Source organism: Callorhinchus milii, unplaced genomic scaffold (assembly GCF_018977255.1).
Source record: "Callorhinchus milii isolate IMCB2004 unplaced genomic scaffold, IMCB_Cmil_1.0 Scaffold1, whole genome shotgun sequence".
In the NCBI taxonomy this organism is placed as follows: Eukaryota; Metazoa; Chordata; class Chondrichthyes; order Chimaeriformes; family Callorhinchidae; genus Callorhinchus; species Callorhinchus milii.
Genome location: NW_024704742.1, coordinates 119,524,455 through 119,544,289, shown reverse-complemented (window position 1 = coordinate 119,544,289; position 19,835 = coordinate 119,524,455). Strand labels below are relative to the sequence as shown.

Genomic DNA, 19,835 nt, shown 5'->3' with positions numbered 1-19,835 from the left:
TTACTAGTTTAACAAAATGGAGAAAGGTTGCACTGGACGAAGAATAAGATTTCTGGGTTGCTTATGTTATAATTTGATTGGCATTTCTTTTGTCCCAGCAACTACACACTAATTGCCCCATCTATTAGGTAGGTTTGAAGAGGTCAAAAAGGCAGGCTAGGACGAGTCTGTGGAAAGATTTAAAGGTGAGAAAAAGGATCTTGAACTTGTTCTGCTACAGGGTTGGGGAGCCAAAGGAACTGGGCGAGGATGGGAGCGAAAGGCTCATGGAGACTAGTGTGGGAAAAGACACAAGCTGCTGAATTCTGCAGAGATGCAATAGAAGGAATCACATAAAATGATCATACAGTAAATCCCCAGTTCAGTCATTACAGACTGCTTAGTGGTAGAAATAATTCCTAATAATTCACCTAGCTGTTTAAAAGGACAAAGTGTAAGAGCCTACTCTTGTATGTATTACATATTTTCTCCTACACTACCTTGGGTCCACTCCAGCCCATGTGATTCACAAGCTGTAGTTTCTGGCTACTAACTTTCCCAATGGCTTATGGTACAGTGCAGATGCTGTAGAATTATTATTTGTCCCGTTAACTAACCCCCTGCTGATCATAGCATGCGACAGAGTGTGATACTTTCTAATCTGCATTGCAGATGTCTTGCATTAAGATTTTCTCTGTTAGCCAACTGCTCTTTGGCAACTCGGCAAAGACCCATTTACATAATTTTAGTTCAAACCCTGCAAATATTCCTGCCTAAATTATTTCCCAATTTTTTCTCAATATCTTTTACTTTTTTAATGTTTTGATTTTTTTTCAGTTTCATCCAATAGACAATATTATCCAACATAATCAATATTAGATGTTTAGGTTTCATTAATTTTCATCTGAAGAACTCTTTAAAGCTTTATTAGTAAATCCAATTATCTGTTGGCTCACACCAAGTTAAAAGTGTTAACCCCACTATTCAAATAGAGAAGAAAGTTTCTCTTTATTTATTGCTAATTACAGAATAGTAAAATTATTTATCAATACCAATTTGCACTTAAAAACTTACATGCCTTTCATGGGAAAATAAGCTTCTCAAAATGCATGTTATATGGATATCGCAGTTCATCAGCACCTCTGAGACTGCAGGTCTGCATCGTCCTGTCGTCCTAGATTGAGTTCAAAGCTGTGACATGGGGTTGAACCCACAACCTTCTGACTCGGAGGCAAAAGTGCTACCAGCTAAACCAAGCTGACAATTATCTACGAATAAACTACCAGATCTTTTCACCAATTGGAAGCCATTTAGAAATTAAAACTTTCATATTGTCTGAATAATAATAATGTTAATCCTTACATTTGTTATACCACCTTACGACGCTGTCAAAATGTCTCAAAGCATTCACAGGATTTATTGTGAAGCAATTACTGTTGTAATGGGAATATGTCTTCTATGGAAATTGAGATTAAACGGATCGAAGTCCATTCTTCATCCGAATCTCTCTTGTTACCACATGGAAATTAGACTTTGGCCCTGATCTAATTCTGTGTACAGTGTTTCCCACACTGTTTGCACCATCAACAACAACAAAATTACATTTGTATAGCACCTTTCAAGTTGGAAGGACGTCCCAAGGTGATGGACAATCAGTGTTTTGGACCCGAGCTCAGGATCAGGGAGGGTGGAGGACATGGGGGCAAGTAGAGTGACCGAAGGCACAGTCAAAGAGGAGGGTCTTGTGGGATATGTTTACTTTCACTCATATCCTTTTGGAGAATGTCAAGAGTATCACACAAGCATAACCCTAACCCTAACCCTTAATTGAATTAAACTAATTAATAAATTAAATTAATTAAATGAGACTTTAATTGAAATTTGAGATCAATTCAATGGCAGTCCTCCCCATAAAGAAGAACCCTATTGTAACATACTGTATATATGTAACAATCTGTGATGACCTGGCCATTATTAGCACGTAGAACGCTGGCAGGTTTGTGACTAAAGCAAACTTAGGATCATGTGTTTGAAACTCCCGAGTCATCGTAATTAAGACTGAGATAATTAATTTTCCAAAATTCTGCACAATCTTTTAATATACTTTTAAAATTTAAGACTGAGGTGTGTACCTGATGTCAGTTGTAATCATTTTGTGTGGAGGACACAAGCCGGTCTTTCTGATATGATTTGTAATAAGTAATAAAGAAGGTGATCCAATGATCTGCAAGAATTGTTTTTAATTGCACTGTATGTTTGTTGTGTACAGTGCTATTTTTCTTCCGGTCAATTGTTGCAAACAGGATGCAATTTTCTTGGTGTCTTGTATCATATTGCCTCAGCATTGTAATTGTTGAGTGCCTGGCACACATTGGTAAGAAAATAGACTTTCAAACAATATTTGTTTTAGAAAACATCTATGTAACCACATAAATATGGGAGCTATAAAAATGAGTTGCCGTCTCATATCAAGATTCAATTCCAATTCACACCAAGCTTCTCATATTGTGTTGCATGCTTTAATTGTATAGAATTCTAATGTAAGCACGTACAAATTGCAGTTATTCTGTTTTCTAACTGTATGAGCAAGCTTTAGCTTTTAATATTCTGTAATATTAAAATAGTTATTTATAATTTAATACATGGAGAAAACTAACAGGAAAGGATGCAAATGAGTATTTTTTCTAGCAGTAATGAAAATGTTATCCCAGAGAAATCCCACATACTGATTTAAAAACAAATATCTTCTCTGTAGTTTGGTAGACGGGGTGGGTATGCTCGAAGTAAATGCTGGAAGAGGAAAGAGTAGAATATGTGATTTACTGAAGTAATTTGTTCTTGCAAAATCAATCTCTGTAGATGGCATGAACACAAAACAACAGTGAAGATCTATCACATTTCTGAGGGAGAAATTTTAGTTTTACATATATCGGTGAATGTATCATAAATATAAATTGGTCTCCATACAAATATTAATGTTTACATTCCTGTTATAAGTCATTGTATTCTGACTTAGCTTTGATAATGCACAGCATAGCATTTCCTTCAGGCGGTATTCAAATAAATTACAGTTCCTATACATGCTAATTTATTACACGGCAGATTTTGGATTCACTTGGTTTTACCCAAAATCTAGGGCGAGCATATAGCCTCCCTGCTCTACAAGTTAGCACTTGAAGGAAGGGAAATAAACAAGAGGAACGTTTGGCACATCTCAGTTACGACATCTCACTATAAATCAGCGCTTTGGGACGTCCTCCCGACGTGAAAGGCGCTCTATAAATGTAATTTTGTTGTTGTTGGTTGTTGTTGCATCATCTTCGAGATTTCAAAGGTGGTCCCAAAAATGATGCATTTCAACTGCTTTATCAGTTCTTGAGATTTCTTTGGGACAAATTCCCTTAAGTCCTCGACACCCCCCCCCCCCCCCCACCACCTATAGTACGCTTCTGCGCTGAATGTATAAGGCATCTGCATCCATCTCTCCTAGCCTGGAGCCTGACATAGTTTCAGCAGTGGATATGATCTCACTTGAGATCAAGTCACTTTATGATCCCCATTATGAGATGAAAAGGAGTGCAACTTTAGAGAATCAAAGTGGAGCTCACTATTGACAATGGTGTTCCAGGATGATTCTGGCTGCCTCAGTCTAGCTTATTTTACACATTTGTTGTCAAATCCTAGCCAAAATTGCTACAATTTACCTCCAAAACATGCAGAACAAATGCATAAATTGATTTAATCTGACTATCACAAAAGACAACCGTGTTAACACTGGAGGTAAGTGCGTGATTCCAGAGCTGGTTTTGTTGTAACAATGGTTTTTATAACCTGTTTTACCAAGTAAATGTATTAGGAAACATTGTTTGCGTTCCTACCAGAAAACTTCAAATGTAACTGACGCTGGCAGCCAGCTGCATTTATAAATCTGATTTATTCACAACTACCTACAGGCCATTGAAACATATTAGGTGGCTTGTGGATTAACCTGGTTCATAAACACTGCACCAACTGGTAAGAGCCTGTTTTTTTATTATCTAATATGTAGCCAATCTGAGAGCAAAGTCTTTGTTGACATATGAGCTCTGTTTCAAAACACCTATTTGATCAAACATCCTCCCTCCCCAATTGTCAAGTTTACCCCAAGCGCCTCTTCTCCATCACCAACCAGCTCCTCCTCCCACTCTCTCACGCCTCACCCATCATCGCCTCACCCATCATCACTTCAAATGCCAACTGCGAGGTGATGCTGGACTTCCTTGAATCCAAAGTTGAGGGGATCCACTCAGCTGCCTCTGTCATTCCATCTGCTACACTCTCCTCATCTCCCCCTCCCAACCCGGCCCCTACCCATCCCTCCCTCCACACCTCCGAACCTGTCTCCCACTCCTCTCTCACCACCACTATAACCTGCATGAAACTGACCACCTGCTCTCTCGACCCTCTCACTACCCCTCTCCTTACATCCCAGCTCCATCTCCTTCTTCCTCTACTCACAGACATGATAAACCTCTCCCTGTTTACTGGCACTGTTCTCACCCCATTAAAAATGGCCATCATCACTCCATAAAAAATCCTCCCTGGACCAATCTCTCAAGCTACCGGCCCACCTCCAACCTCCCCTTCCTCTCCAAGGTCCTGGAACGAGTTGTGCTTCCCAGCTTTACTCCTTCCTCTCTCGCCACTCTCTTCTCAAACCCCTCCAATCGAGTTTCTGTGCCGCCCACAGCACAGAAACTGCTCTGGTCAAAGTTACAGACATTCTGTCCGTCTGCGACCAGGGCTCCCTCTACCTCATCCTCCTTGACCTCCTCGCTGCCTTCGATACCATCAATCACTCTATCCTCATCCGCCGCCTCTCCTCTCACCTCAACCTTCACGGCTCTGTCCTTGACTGGTTCAGATTGTATCTCTCACACCGCTTCCAGTTCATCTCCACAAATAGTTTCTCCTCCAGCCCCTGGACCGTCTCGTGTTGCGTTCCTCAGGGCTCTGTCCTTGGTCCCCTCCTCTTCAATAAATATATGCTCCCACTTGGTGACATTATCCGCAGACATGGGATCAAATTCCACATATATGCGGATGACATCCAACTCTACCTCTCTGCCTCCACCCTTGACTCCAGGACCACTGCTATCCTGGCAGAATCTCTGTCAGACATCAAGTCCGAGGTGAGAGCTAACTGTCTTCAGTTGAACATCAACAAGACCAAGGGCCTCCTGATTGGCTCCTGTCAGCACCTCCTCACCTCAGGCACTGACAGCATCACCATCCATGGTTGCACACTCCACCTTACTAAACCAGTCCGGAGTCTTGGCATCTTGTTTGACCCTCAACTATCCTTTCTACCCCTCATCAGTGCTATGATCCGCAATGCCTTCCCCCACCTTCCGCAACATTGCCTGGCTCCGACGAAACCCTCATACACACATTCATTACATCGAGGCTTGACTATGCAAATACCTTGCTCGTTGGCCTCCCCAACTCCTCCCTCCATAGGCTGCATATCATCCAAAACTCTGCAGCCCGTGTCCTCTTCTGCACCAGGCTCCGTGACCCTATCACCATCGTCTTCCCCAACTCCACTGGCTTCCCATCACACAGAGGATACAGTTCAAGGTCCTCACCTTCAAAGCCCTCCATGGCCTTGCTCCCCCCTACCTCTGCGACCTCCTAAAGCCCTACCATCCTGTTCGCTCCCTCCTCTCAACGGGCTCCGGCCTGCTCATGTCCCCTGCCTCGCTCGCTCCAATATTGGCGGGCAGGTCTTCTGTCACTCTGCCCTCACCCTCTGGAATTCTATCCTGCAATCCCTCCAACTCGCCCCATTCCTTGCCTCCTTCAAGACTCATCTCAAGACCTTCTTCTTCGACTGCTTTCAATCACCCTGCTTCCCTCCCTGCCCTCCACCCTCCCCGATCCTGACCCCCGAATCAGGTCCGAAGCTCTGTCTGTCCAGCGCATTGGGACGTCCTCCCACCATGAAAGGTGCTATACAAATGTAATTTTGCTGCTGCTATTGTTTATCCACCTGACAAGCTAATTTGTCTATCAGCTGTGAGTGTATTTTTTCTATGAAGAGCTTGACGGGTATAGAGATGGTGAGAGAGAGACCTGTGAGCTGGCTGCTTTAAAGTTGAATTTATCTTAAAAGATCAATTCAGATTATGAGAGAAACTGATCTGCATTGTGAATGATTCAATTTCTATGCAATCTCTTGTACTAAATCACTATTGTTTACACTACTGCAGATCCTAGACCTTTGGAATTGAATGCCACAAGTACAGAGCAGAGAGGCTGTAGCAGTGACATCAAATCCCCACACTGTTCTCTTGTTGCCTAGAGAAACCTGAGAGATCAAAGGGTTCCTCTGGCATTAGCCTCAGTCTGTGTTTACATTGGTAAATTGCCAGCATTTTAAAAGAATGAAACCCACATTTGCCTGGCAGTGTAAACACAGCCTTAGTTTCAATAGAAATGTATTCTATTGAATTCTATTTTGTTGGGAGATTAAGAAAAAACTCTCATCTCTTATCTTAGTCATTTGCTCTATAACATAAATCCAGCTAGTTGTTTGGATAACAATGTTCATCTTAAGTAAAGAGTATATACTGTACAATAAGTAATCAAGCTCCTGGTTGTCATCAATTTTGTTTTATTCGACCAAGTAGCTGACGTGCAGAAACCATAGTTTTCCCACGCGCTGCATTGCTTCTACAACCAAGTATCTGTCACTTTTAAACATCCATATTGATTCCACCCATACAGCTTTGTGGTGTAGAGCATTCCACATCTTCATGAACAACTTTGTGAAGAAATGCTCCCTGACCTGCTACTTCTGGTTTTATGGAATTTCCACCTTGTAATGGCTGCTTTGTTATCAGATTTTTACTTTCAAATACTGATTTTCAATATTTAAAGAGGAAATGGACTCCACTAATAAGTTATTCCATGTTCTAACAAAAAAAACGTGCTTAAAAGTATCCAAACCATACAGAGTCCCACATATCTTTGTCACAAACACATGGAAATTCCCCTTTGTCTGGAATGCAATGCGCACTCACTCCATGGAGGGATTCACCCTGCTTATCTAATTCTGGATAGTATTAGGTACACGTTGCCAAGAGCCAAGGCTTAGAGATTGCACAGTGCGTTGTGTACATCTGGAGTTTAACCAGCTAATCCCACATAACTTGCAATGTGCACTTTTCCTTGTGCGCCAGTCATCCTTCTGGATGATTCAGAGTGTTCCTTGTGTAGGAATATTGGGAGATTTTTGTGCTGTGGGTCAGCGTTCAATAATTGGGGTGAGATTGATCAAGCTTGTTTCAAAGAGGAACCTGACAGCTGGCAGGTAGAAGACTTTCAGTCCGACAGAATTGAGAGCTGGGTATTTGTCTCAAATGGAGCACATTCACTCTTGTGCCACTCAGTCTCGCAGTAATCTATGTTTCAGAGTGCAAGTTCTCAACTGCACTTGTGTTACAAAGGACACACCAGAAAATCATTACAAGGCAATTCTCGAGGATGGCTTAAACTTCTCCAATAAAACAATATCACTTTTATGGTAGCACTGAGTTTTAAAGGGAAGTGAAAGCATCTTCTTGTCATTATGGGATAGGTCTAATCAAATGTATAAATATGATTTCATTTTTATTATACGATTACGCACATGTTTTCATTGCAAGCAAAAATTTCCATTACCTGTTTGAATGTGTTACTGGAAGATTTGAAGCTTCTGTAAATGAAATTGTGGATGCAGTTGGTTTTTAATCATAACTTTAATATCCAGTTCTCTGATCTGAAATTTTTAGCTCATTCTGACCTGTATATGAGTATAGAATGGTTTTGGTTATGGTAAATTTCACTGTAAGCCTGCAGAGCTGAATTTAACTCTTTTTTCCTCTCCTTTTAACCTCAGCTGTCGCACCAATAACCGGAAAAGCTTGATAGGAAACACTCAGTCTTCAGCTCTTCCTCGACCTCACTCGCCTCTCCCGACTCATTCAGGTAAGATATTACTAATTCAAGATGGTCCCCTTATAACTACTACATTGTGCTCCAAATATCTCAACTCGATTACTGAGTTGTCAGTGTGATTTCCATAGATTTTGACTAAACTGACCAGTAAAGATCAGAATATTTATATCCTGAGAGTGTGAAGGCATCGACCCTACTAATTCAGGCTTGCTTCTCACCCCCCCCCACCCATCATCTCTGCCCTCTGTCGATGAATGAGGTTTCAATCAGTTTTGCCCCTGCTCCTGCAATTCTTCCCCCTAAATGCCTCCAACTCACACCCACCCTCTCTCTTTCACTGTGCCTTTCTCCACCCATCTCCCTTTTGCTGAGGCCCCCACTCCGTCTCTGTGAAGAGTTTTGAGATGCATTCCTATGTGAAAGGTACTATACGAGTACAACATTATTGTTGTGCCATTATCCTATTTGCTTTTAATGACTGGTTTTATTCTACAGTTCATTTGGAATATTTATAAAATACTCATGGTCACATGTTGTAAATGCAATTAAGTGTTGACAAGCATCCTGACTGTTTTTGTAGGGATTAACTGCACTTGACTGTATGCTTCTGAAAATAACCATGAAAAAATCTGGAATATTTCATCTGGTAGAATGGCAGCATTTGGGGCTATAAATTTGCCATCTGGAATCTGTTCTGTTGTATTTTTGGATCATTTTGCATCATTGATCATTCTTTCGGTCACTGTTCCAGTGCATGCCGTTATCTAAAAGAAGTTTACGATTTTCTGTGATATTTTATGGCTTTGCAGGTTATGTTCAATTACATATAATGTCTTGCTCTATTTCACAAGGTGCTATGTGGCCCGGGATCATGGGTGGATGACCTTTTGGACATTCTGTTCCTGCTTGCTGGAACTCCAACCTCGACTCCCTTTGCCTTGCCTGCTCACTAACTAGCTTTGAGGCTCGTTTCAAGACCTTTCTTTTTGACTGCATGTTTGGTCACCATTGCTCTACCCCCCCCCCCCCCGCCACCCCTTCCATATTTCTCCATCAGCTGCCCCCACCCTCAGCTTGGATTCCCTACATGAAAGGTACTATATAAATGTAATATTGTTGTTGTTCTTTATTGTTGTTAATGTGCTCCTAAGCAAATCAAACTTTCTTAAAATTTAAGAAACAACAACAAAATTACATTTGTAAACCGCATTTCACGTCGGGAGGATGTCCCAAGGCGCTGAAGAAACATGAGAACCATTGTGTTATAGTAATCCTTTGGGTCATATTTTAACCAGTTCTGAAGCTGGCACTTCTAGGAAAAAGAGACAAGTGTAATGCCTCATTTAGGTCTAGAGTTGCAAAGTATGTTGCAAAGTTTCGCTGGACTGAAATCTAGGGGTCTGAAATTGTTGAAACTGATGGGAAAGTAGATCCAGTTAAGTCATAGAACGTTTGCTCTGGTAATTTTTCTCTATTTTATGTAACCCCACTCGCCTGTTCACTCCCCATATCCTTTTAAGATGCCTCTATTTCAAGCATCTATCTAATTTGTTTTAATAGAATATATGAAATCTTCACCTGAGTTGCAACCTGACCTATCTTGAGTTCAGGGATTCAGAGCAGAACACAGTAAGCCACTATCGAGAATAAATTGAACTGTGTAAGCAAGAAGCAGATAAAATAGAGCACCATTGTAACACGCTTTCTTGTAACGTGGGATGACTTATAGCACAATTAGAGTGTGGGTCTCGACATTCACTTGCAATAAAATCCAAAATGTGGGCAGAAGGCCAGCTGGTTTGATTTTTTAAAGAGAAGCCCACGCCTTGTGCACCAAAAAAGTGTCCCAACTTCTGGTCGCTGCTGGTGATGCCTGGAAGTCAGACATTTTAGCTCCCCATGTTAGCGGCTCATGTACTTACAAAAATAGACGAATTGCAGATCACAGGGTCGCTGCCAACATCCCTTTCCTCGTGCTGCGTTTACACCATCACTGAGCACGGAGAGCTGGCTGCAATGCAGGAAGCTCAGTGTGCAGCACATTGAATGCAGAAGCTCTGACTGGTGATTGTGTCTGTTACATAATGTTGGTTGGGAATTTATGGACCCCAAACTATTGCATTATAACAGACTGTACTGTTAGATGCTTGGGTGTTAGATAAGGGTTTTAAAGGATACGAGAGAAAAATCTAAAGTTAAGCAAAGTTCTAATAAAATGGATGAATAGGCTCAACATGCCAAATAACTCATTCCTGTTCCTCAATTCCAAACAGTATTCTTTTGCTCTCTCCCAAAAGTACTCTATAACATGAAGACATTGATCCAATGTGTGTGAAAATTAAGCATTTATCACTCCTAGAATATTCTTAAGGACATTGTGATTGGCCTCTAGGATGCCTTCATTGTATATAGGATTGTGCTGGATTTTTCTAACTTCCAGTATTGGTTTGTAGCAAATTGTGAGATATTTATATGGAATGTGCTGTATCAGATGTATACTTGCTAAATTCAACATTGTTGCAGAACTACTGTGAATTATGACATTGTTTAAAGTAACTGACTTGGGTACAGGATCATAAGGTTTTGTCACTAATAAACACTAGGAAGTCAGCAAGAAATATGCTTAGTACATACATATAATTTGTCTCAAATTAAGTAAATACAGATAATTTGCCTCTGAATTATCACTGAAACTGTTTCAGTACTAAAATACTTTAAAACTTCGCTTTCTCTCTGCTATTTTCTTTTATCTCTAATTTTTTAATGTTTTTTCTTGTGTGTTTATCAAAGTAAAGAATGTCATGACCTGAGGGATGAAACATTTATTTCTAGTTGTGTCTTGCAGTGTGTTTGCCTCAAGCACTACTGCCTGTGGTCAGAATACCATCATTAGTTTTAGAACAAAAGTTCTTCTACTTTGTTCCACGATTGTACGTTAGCCTCTAACCTTAACAAAGTACTTCCTGCCACTTGCATGGGAATAGTTCCATTTCCCACACATGTCATCCTTACAACCAATATTTCTAAATTATTCTCCAAGTAGACGCACATTTGTGTTTTCTCGCACCTTTATTGGTCGTGTAATTCCATGTTCTTGAGTTTTCACACTTGTCAGTGTATTCCTTTGTTTATCACGTGACATTCGAACCAACTATACACTGAAGAACTTTTCGTCTAAACAAAAGCTTTGCTTAACCTCTCACTGGATTTCTTACTGTTCAGCATTTACCTGAGAACTCAGGTTACGTAGACTCCAAAGCTTGCTCAATACCTCCTTATCACTATTAATCACTGTTAATAAGGAATGTGGAATATCAACATTCTGGGTTTTTCTCCTCATTTCCCTTTTAAAGGATCAATGTTGTGCTATTAAACTGAGGCTAAGCAATCCATGCACTCAAGCACAACCTCCAGGTTGTCTCCAAAAGTACTCCCCCAATCTACCCCTTTTCCCCAAAATCACTAGTGTTGGGTCGGTATAGTTGGTATCTTCCGTCAGAGTTGTATATTACTTACACCCAAACCAACTTGCTGAGGCAGCAATATTTACAATAGTCTTTACAGCTAATAGAAGAAGACTTGACATTCCCACCCAGGACTCAATTTCAACAAAAGGCGGGTGAAAGGAAAGGAAAGATAGCAAACTCACTGTACTACATGACTCACCTAATTGTGCAATTTTTTTAAAAGATAAATCCTTTTTCTAAACTCTCTCTCAAAATGAGTCCTAAAAGTATAAACCTTGTCATTTTAAAACAATTTATTTGGAAAATCCATCATTCCAGTTTTTAAAGCTGCTGCATTATGATAAGCTGATTGTGCATTGCAACAAGATGGAACTGCTTTAACCAGAGTTCAGGTCTTCTGGTCCAAATCTTTAGAATGTGCAAAACAGCATAATTGTCTGACCTTCAGCCACTGTGGAGGCAAAATGGTCTTGTCCCTGTTCATCAGCTGCTGTGTGATTTGTTATCTGGGTCGGTCTGATGCAGCTCTTGAGAATGAGCATCGTTCCATTTCTGTGGGACCATATTCACCCCATAGATTAGGGAGTGCAATCTTGAGATTTCGGGAGCACCATTACCCTATGAGATCCTTGATCTCATATGGTAATGCTTCTCCCGAAATCCCAGGATTGCAACCCCTACTGTGGATGCATGGATGATAACAATATTATTATTATCCAGTCACATAAAGACTCGGAAAGAAACACAACCGCTTCAGCTTGTATATCATACCAAGCCTGTAATCCATAGCAGTATGAATCAGACAGCAGCGGAAATGATGCAATATTGTCAGAGAAAAGCACCCAATTAAAGTAGCTTAAAAAACATACTATTTTGTGGAAAAGTGGTCACAAAGTCTTTATTGATGTCAGTGTTTACTGACTTTATTCTTACCCTACTCTCGCACGTCTGAACTTTGGAATTGTGTGGTTCATGCAGAAAATAACGTAACAAATACTGTGATTCTCAAGAAGTCCAGTCCAGTAAAAATTATACCTCATTTGGGACTTGATCAAATGCTTACCAGAAATTCTTCATTTATTTTCCTTCACTGCCCAATCAGAGAGTTATTTTGCTTTTTTTTAGGTAAAGATATATCCACAGTCCTTATATCCTTATTTTTGATCTTTACTCAAATCTAACTTGTCCTTTGGTGTCTGAAGCGCAGGTTTTATCCATCCATTTCATTATAAGTGGAGGCATTGCACACTACTGCCTCCGTATGGTCACTGCATGTCATCGTAGCTCTCTTAATTCCACACAAAACAGCAGAGACTAACACAGTTGACTGAAAAGAACCAGAATGCTTAGAGATAACAATTATTGTTTAAGTCGTTCCCCAAAAATTCTCTCAAGGGATTATAACAAAGAGAAAGGCAGGTGCTGTAAATATGAAATAAAACCAGAAATGCAAAGGAGATGGGTTTGCAATGCAGAAAAAGCAGAAATCTAGGTCTCGTTGAACATTTCAGTTGGGATGCTTCATCAGCACTTCTAAATGATCTGCTGTACGTTTCAGGCACATTCAGGCACATTGCTTTTCCTTCGAGGTTTCATATTCTTCAATCTGTCAAAGGTTGCGACTTTTGTTGTCGAGCTTCAGTTTTGCCGTATAAATCTTGGCACTGATTACCGTACAGTTGCTCAAAGTTCATATATACATAGTTATTCTGCCAGTCCTTCTTACTTTCCACACTTCTCCAGTATTTGATTGTACTGCACATGTGTCCCTATGTAGGTAAACCTGTAATGGTGCAAATAGTATGAATCATGCACAAAAGTCCCGTGTGGAGGAAAAAAAAATGGCCACTTAATCCACGTCTGTTTGTGGGACACTGTTGTGCGCAATTGGCTGTTGCATTTCGCCCACAAAATATACAGTCAATTCACAATAGATTCAGCTGAAGCACTTTGAGATAAGGCATATCAGCTTTGCTTAATGGTACTACACATGTCTCTGAGACAGAAGGTTGTGGGTATATCCCACATCAGGACTTGAGCTCACATAGTATGATGATTTATTTTTAGATAATAGGGTAGCTTCACCACTTTTTTGGTCACCCTTTCCTTTTATAAGATGACAACAACAACAACTTGCATTTATGTAGCGCCCTTCATGCTGGACAGCATCTCAGATTGCTTAGACACTCCAATGCAATGCTGGAGTCCTGTAGCTCAGTGGTTAGAGCACTCGCTTTGCAAGCGAGAGACCTGAGTTCAATTCCAGGCAGGGCCAAACCTTGGGCAAGTTTCCTTACTCCACACGCCTAATAATAATCCCTCCAAAACCAAAAACAATAATAAATTGGTCATTTTCAATCTAGGACTGTTTGTGGGACATTGCTGTGCGCAATTGGCTGCCGCGTTCGCCCACAAATATACAGTCAATTCAGTTTACAGTGTGTTCTGTGAAGCGCTTTGTGACGTCCTCCTGACGTGAAAAGCGCTATATCAAATGCAAGGATTATTATTAGTATTATTGTCAGAGGATGAAACATTAACCAAGGCGTTAAAGATCCCACGCTACTGTTCAAAAAGAGAAGGGAGATTCTCCCGGTGTCCTAGCCAACAATCCCCCAAATAAAAATGGCACATTTGTCACTCCATTGGACAGTAATTCCTGTGAAGCTTTTGAGGCGTCCTTCCAATGTGATAAGTCCAATGCAAGGATTACTTTTTTTTATTATTATATCAAATGCAGAGATCATCAAAGAAATTTTGGCTAAGAAACACATTCTTAGAATTTAAAAGCATTCAAACGTTTTGCCCTCTGGGTATAGGAACATCCACTTTAAAATAATACTATTTGCTGAAAGTGCTAATGCATCTAGTTCATATTTTGAGGTCTCATTATTTATAGACTGTTACAAATTGTTCAGATTGTACCTTAGGCTAATATCATGACGCATGTATCAATAATTTGGAAGTAGACATATGAGCTGACAGATTCCCAGAATAACTATAAGAAATTGCCTTACTGTATTTCCCCTTTCTTTAATGTTATATTTCAGATTGTGCATCATGACAGTTCTCCTCATTATTTGCTAGTGGAAGTTTAAACTACAGCATTACCCTAAGACACAATTTGGGGTCTGCATGCCTTGGATCTTGGCAACCTGCTCCTCGTATTCTCCGGAATTCTAGAGTGTGCATTCCATATCAGGCATGGAGATTGGTATATAGAAGTGGCATACCTCATGTTTCGGGTACTCTTAAGCATATTGATCGGTTTCCACATGGGTCAGACACACAGCTGATAAAAAACAAATCATAATAATAAATAATAATAATAATCCTTGCATTTGATATAGCGCTTTTCACGTCGGGAGGACGTCCCAAAGCGCTTCACAGAACACACTGTAAAGTGAATTGACTGTATATTTGTGGGTGAACGCGGCAGCCAATTGCACACAGCAATGTCCCACAAACAGTCGTAGATTGAAAATGACCAATTTTATTATTGTTTTTGGTTTTGGAGGGATTATTATCAGGCGTGTGGAGTAAGGAAACTTGCCCAAGGTTTGGCCCTGCCTGGAATTGAACTCAGGTCTCTCGCTTGCAAAGCGAGTGCTCTAACCACTGAGCTACAGGACTCCACATGAGCCATAAGCTCAAATCATGAGCCATAAGCGCCTTGAATCATAGAATCATAGAATTATACAGGACAGAAAGAGGCCATTCAGCCCATTGTGCCTGTGATGGCCCTTTGAAAGAGCTATCCAAATTAATCCCACTCCCCTGCGCTCTCCCGAGAGCCTTGCAAATATGTCCTCCTGATTTGAAAGGCGCTATACAAATGTAATTTTGTATTGTATTCTACAAGCTTCATTTTTTGTACAAATGCAAATGGCTGTTTAAGATGGATGTCGACATTATTGAATTGGATCCCACATTTGTCTAAATCACAGTCTTTGCATTCAAAAGATGTCTCTTTGTGTGAAGCGTTTCGAGACATTTCAGTTTAACCTAAAATAAGATTTCACCCCCAAAAATAAATAGCTTTGCACTGAGTTCTGAGCAGAAGTTGCTGTCATGGCATCAGTAAATATCAGACAGAATAATTAAATATGAATGTCTTTCCTGGATTTTGTAATTTAAGAGAATCAAATCGTACTGTAACAAAATATTGGTACCCTCTTCTGTTGTAATGAATTTTCACTAGCAAATATTCTGACATAGTGAGCAAATTATAAAACAACAACAACAAGATTCCATTTATAGAGCGCCTTTCACGTCGGGAGGACGTCCCAAGATACTGGACAGTTGGGTCAGGACCCGAGCAGGGGGGAAATGGTCAGGGTGAGGGGGGGAAGGGAGGGAGCGAGGAGGGGGTAGAAAGTCGAGAGGGGAGCTGAAGGCACAGTCAAAGAGAAAGGTCTTGAGACCGGCCTTGAAGGAGGAAAGGAAGGAAGCGGCGAAGGCACTGGGGGATGGAGTTCCAGAGCCTCGGGCTGAGAGGCTGAAGGCCCGGCCACCGATGGTAGGGCGGTTGGGGCGGGGGATGTGGAGCAGACCGGAGCCAGAGGAACGGAGGGTACGGGCAGGTAGGTAGGGGGATAGTAGGTCGGAGAGGTAGGAGGGAGCAAGGCCGTGGATGGCCTTGTAGGTGAGGATGAGGATCTTGAATTCGATCCTCTGGGGGATTGGAAGCCAGTGGAGGCGAGCGAGGGTGGGAGTGATGTGGTCGCATGATTCACTAAAAGACAGTGTTCTGCCAACATGCGCCCTGATCCCCAAAGTTTATCCCATTTTCCTCCTCTTCCCCACCCCCAGCATAGAAACTGCTGGGTCCCATTGTACACGTTAAACTCAGTCAAGTGTGTCAGTCTGGCTCAGTTGGTAACACTTTCGCCTCTTCGTCAGAAGTTGTGGGCTCAAGCCCCACGTCTGGACTTGGATACAGTCCTGGATGAGGGCAAATTTCCTACAGTTGAATGTAAACAAGACTGAGGCCCTCCTGCTTGGCTCGCTCCAGCGCCTCTGCACCTCAGGCTCTGGCAGCATCAACCTCCATGGTTGCACACTACAACTCACCAGCCAGTCAGGAACCCAGATGTCTTGTTCGATCCTCAACTGTCTTTTTTCCCCCACATCCAATCCATGACCCTCTCTGCCTCCCCTCACCTCCGTAACATCGCCCGACTCCGCCACTACCTCACCCCTCAGTCCGCTGAAACTCTTGTTCATGCCTTCATCACCTCCAGGCTCGACTATGCAAATGCCCTGCTTGTCGGCATTCCCAACTCCTCCCTCCACAGACTGCAGATAATTCAGAACTCCGTGACCCCATCTCCCCCATTCTCGCCCGACTCCATTGGCTCCCTGTCCTTCAGAGGATCCAGTTCAAGATCCTGGTCCTCACCTACAAAGCCCTCCATGGCTTCGCCCCACCCTACCTCTGCGACCTCCTAACCCCCTATCAACCTACCCGCTCCCTCCGCTCAGCCTGCTCCATATCCCCCGACCCACCCGCCCCACCATTGGCGGGAGAGCCTTCAGCCACTCTGCCCCCAACCTCTGGAACTCCATCCCCCAATCACTCCGCCTCGCCCCCTCTTTAGCCTCCTTCAAGTCCCGCCTCAAAACCCTCCTTTTCGACCATGCCATCGGTCACCCCCCTTCCCCTCCCCTCCCTTCTCTCTCCCTGACCCTAGCTCGGGTCTGAAATGCTGTACACTGTCCAGCGCCTTGGGACATCCTCCCGAGGTGAAAGGCGCTATACAAGTGTAATCTTGTTGTTGTTGTAAGTGGCAGCCAATTTGTGCACAGCAGTGTCACACAAACAGCCATGAAGGGAATAACCAGTTTCATCTGGGGATTATTGGTCAGTACACGAGGAGAAACTCTCTTTTGTTTTCAAATAGTGCTATTGAATCTTTGGCATCCACCTGAACAGACAGACAAAACCTTTGATTTTCTTAGTATCTAATTTGAAGGACAAGATCTCCAACAATGCAATGCTTCCCCAGCACTGGAGCATCAATCTAGGCTGTGACGTTAAAGTCCTGGTGTAGGGCTTGAACCCACAAGCTTCTAATTTAGAGGTAAAAGTGCTAACAACTGAGCCAGCTGACACCTAACACCTAATGTTTTTTTCAATGAAGACCAACTGGATGTCTCTTCCTCAACTGGATGTCTCTTATAACTTAGAGCACTAAGTTGCAGAATTGTTCTTGTTCTTCTCTGAATTCTCTCCAGAGGTCCAATATTTTTTTGAAGGTGGGTTGTCCAAAATTTGCCACACAATATTTTTACGATGGTTTCACCAGTGATCTGTGCAAACTAATTGACTCATTATTAAATATTATTAAAATGCTGCATAGTATTTGATTGCCTTTGTTCAGTAGCATTATTACAATGAGCCATGTCTACTAATGAGCACCCCTTCATTTTGTGCAGACATTTTCCAATGTGAATTTCATTGCCTTTCATGATGTTAATATTCATCAGTCACTCTTAATTGGTCTAGATCTTCAATGCTGTTTATCTTCCTCACATTATTAACCTGCTCACATGCCTTTACAGCACTGCAAATGTAATATCACAAAAGACTTGCTCTTTTCCAATTCTGTCATGGACGGAGTGAAAAGCCGGGGATGTAGAAGAGAAGCAATATTCTCATTGTGTTCAACCCCCACACTCCAGAGCCTCTTCTCATTACTTTTCTTCCTGTTCATCTGATTTAACTAATGCATGATTGATTCAATAAACTTTAACCTTCTTTAAAAATCTCACATATGGAGCTATAGCAAATGCCTTCAGAAAACGTCTGAAGGAAATTCTACATCTTCATATCTCGCAATCACTGATTTAGTTGCTTTCTAAAAGGTTCCATTTTAATTTGTGAGACACAGCCCATTGCTTTTAAATCCATGCTAACTAATTACAGTTTGATGGTTACAGTTACGTGGTTTAGACTTTGGAATTTGCAAATAATTTTTAAGGAAATTTATACTGTATTTTCATTTTTTTTAAAGTTGGATTTTTCACTGATAGCTAAACACATGAACTTTTTAGATCTCTGGAAAAATATATTCTCTCAATGGTTAATTTATTCACACCCAACTGAGAAAATGAATATGGAGAAAATAGTTGAAAATAAAGCTCTGGTGCATTTTAGCAAATAGATGTTTGCCTAGTACATTCATATTGTGTGGTTCCTGTCATGAACTTGACAATTTATATCAGATATAAATGTCAAAGGTTTTTTAAGACTCGTGAGTAGTAATTAGACATGCATTTCATTATGGATTGGAGATTATTTAAAGTTATTCTGTCATCTGATACTGAATAAGATGTCTTGTATAATCTCATTGACAAGCAGAGCACTGCTGTTAGTGGCATTCTGTGGTATTTGTTCCAATAAAATGATTACCTGTTTGCAATTTATCAAATGTTGTAATGTTATGTTGGCTGGTGGCATTTCATCATCTTCATATTTCAAACTCAGTTTTTAATCACAGAAAAACAGTTTTTATTTTTATATAAAAATATGCAAATTAAGTGTCTGATGTATTGTTTCTCCCTTGAAGTAGCATAGTTCATTACCTCGTCAATACATGACTGGCACTTGGGTTTAGTCAATCCCAGCAGAAACATCCAAAGCTAATTACTGCAATACCAAGACAATTCAAGACTTAAACTGCATAACAGTCAGTTTTAATCTAGAAACAGCAGGGCTCTGGTGAGAAACGTAGGCTGCCCATATGGACTGAAAATGATCTGGAACAATTTTCAAATTGAATTCTCTTTGGGATTTATTTCCTGCTTTGTTGACGGGTGCATTAAACCTTGAACCATGAGAAGAGAGAGGTAAAGGTCAAGCAGACCGTTGTCTCATAACAGTATTACAGTGTGTTACCACATTGTGGGAATGATGTGTTCTATTGTCCTTTTTCAATCCTTTTTGGACATGCTTTTGTAAATCAGGCAATCTTATTTTTGCAAACTTTCTGTAATTATTTTTTATAGTTATACATTTTTATAATTATTTAGAAATGTTGGCAAAGAAATGATTATTTGGACTATAAAGTTACCTTTTGTTTTATAGTTACAATTACAAAATTACATTTGTATAGCTCCTTTCATGTCGGGAGGACATCCCATTGCGCTGGACAATCAGTGTTTTGGACCCGAGCTGGGAGTCAGGATCGAGGAAGGCAGGAGCGGAGAGAAGGTGACCGAAGGCACGGTCAAAGAGAAGGGTCTTGAGACCGGTCTCGAAAGAGGCAAGGGAGGGGGCAAGGTGGAGGGACTGCCGGATGGCGTTCCAGAGTGTGGGGGCAGAGTGGCTGAAGGCCTGCCTGCCAATGGTACACAGATATACAGTACTACAGCAAGCTGTGTAGTACTTTATAAATACACTTATTA

The 19,835-nt window shown here is 41.2% G+C and overlaps 1 protein-coding gene across 1 annotated transcript in view; it reads left to right on the top strand.

Moving 5' to 3' along the window:
* Nucleotides 1–19,835, top strand: part of LOC103177783 (microtubule-associated serine/threonine-protein kinase 4) — a 110,490-nt gene that overhangs the window by 34,985 nt on the left and 55,670 nt on the right. The window contains exon 3 of the mRNA XM_007892107.2: nucleotides 7,901–7,989. Coding sequence (XP_007890298.1) covers nucleotides 7,901–7,989 — 89 coding nt within the window. The remainder of the gene's footprint in view (nucleotides 1–7,900; nucleotides 7,990–19,835) is intronic.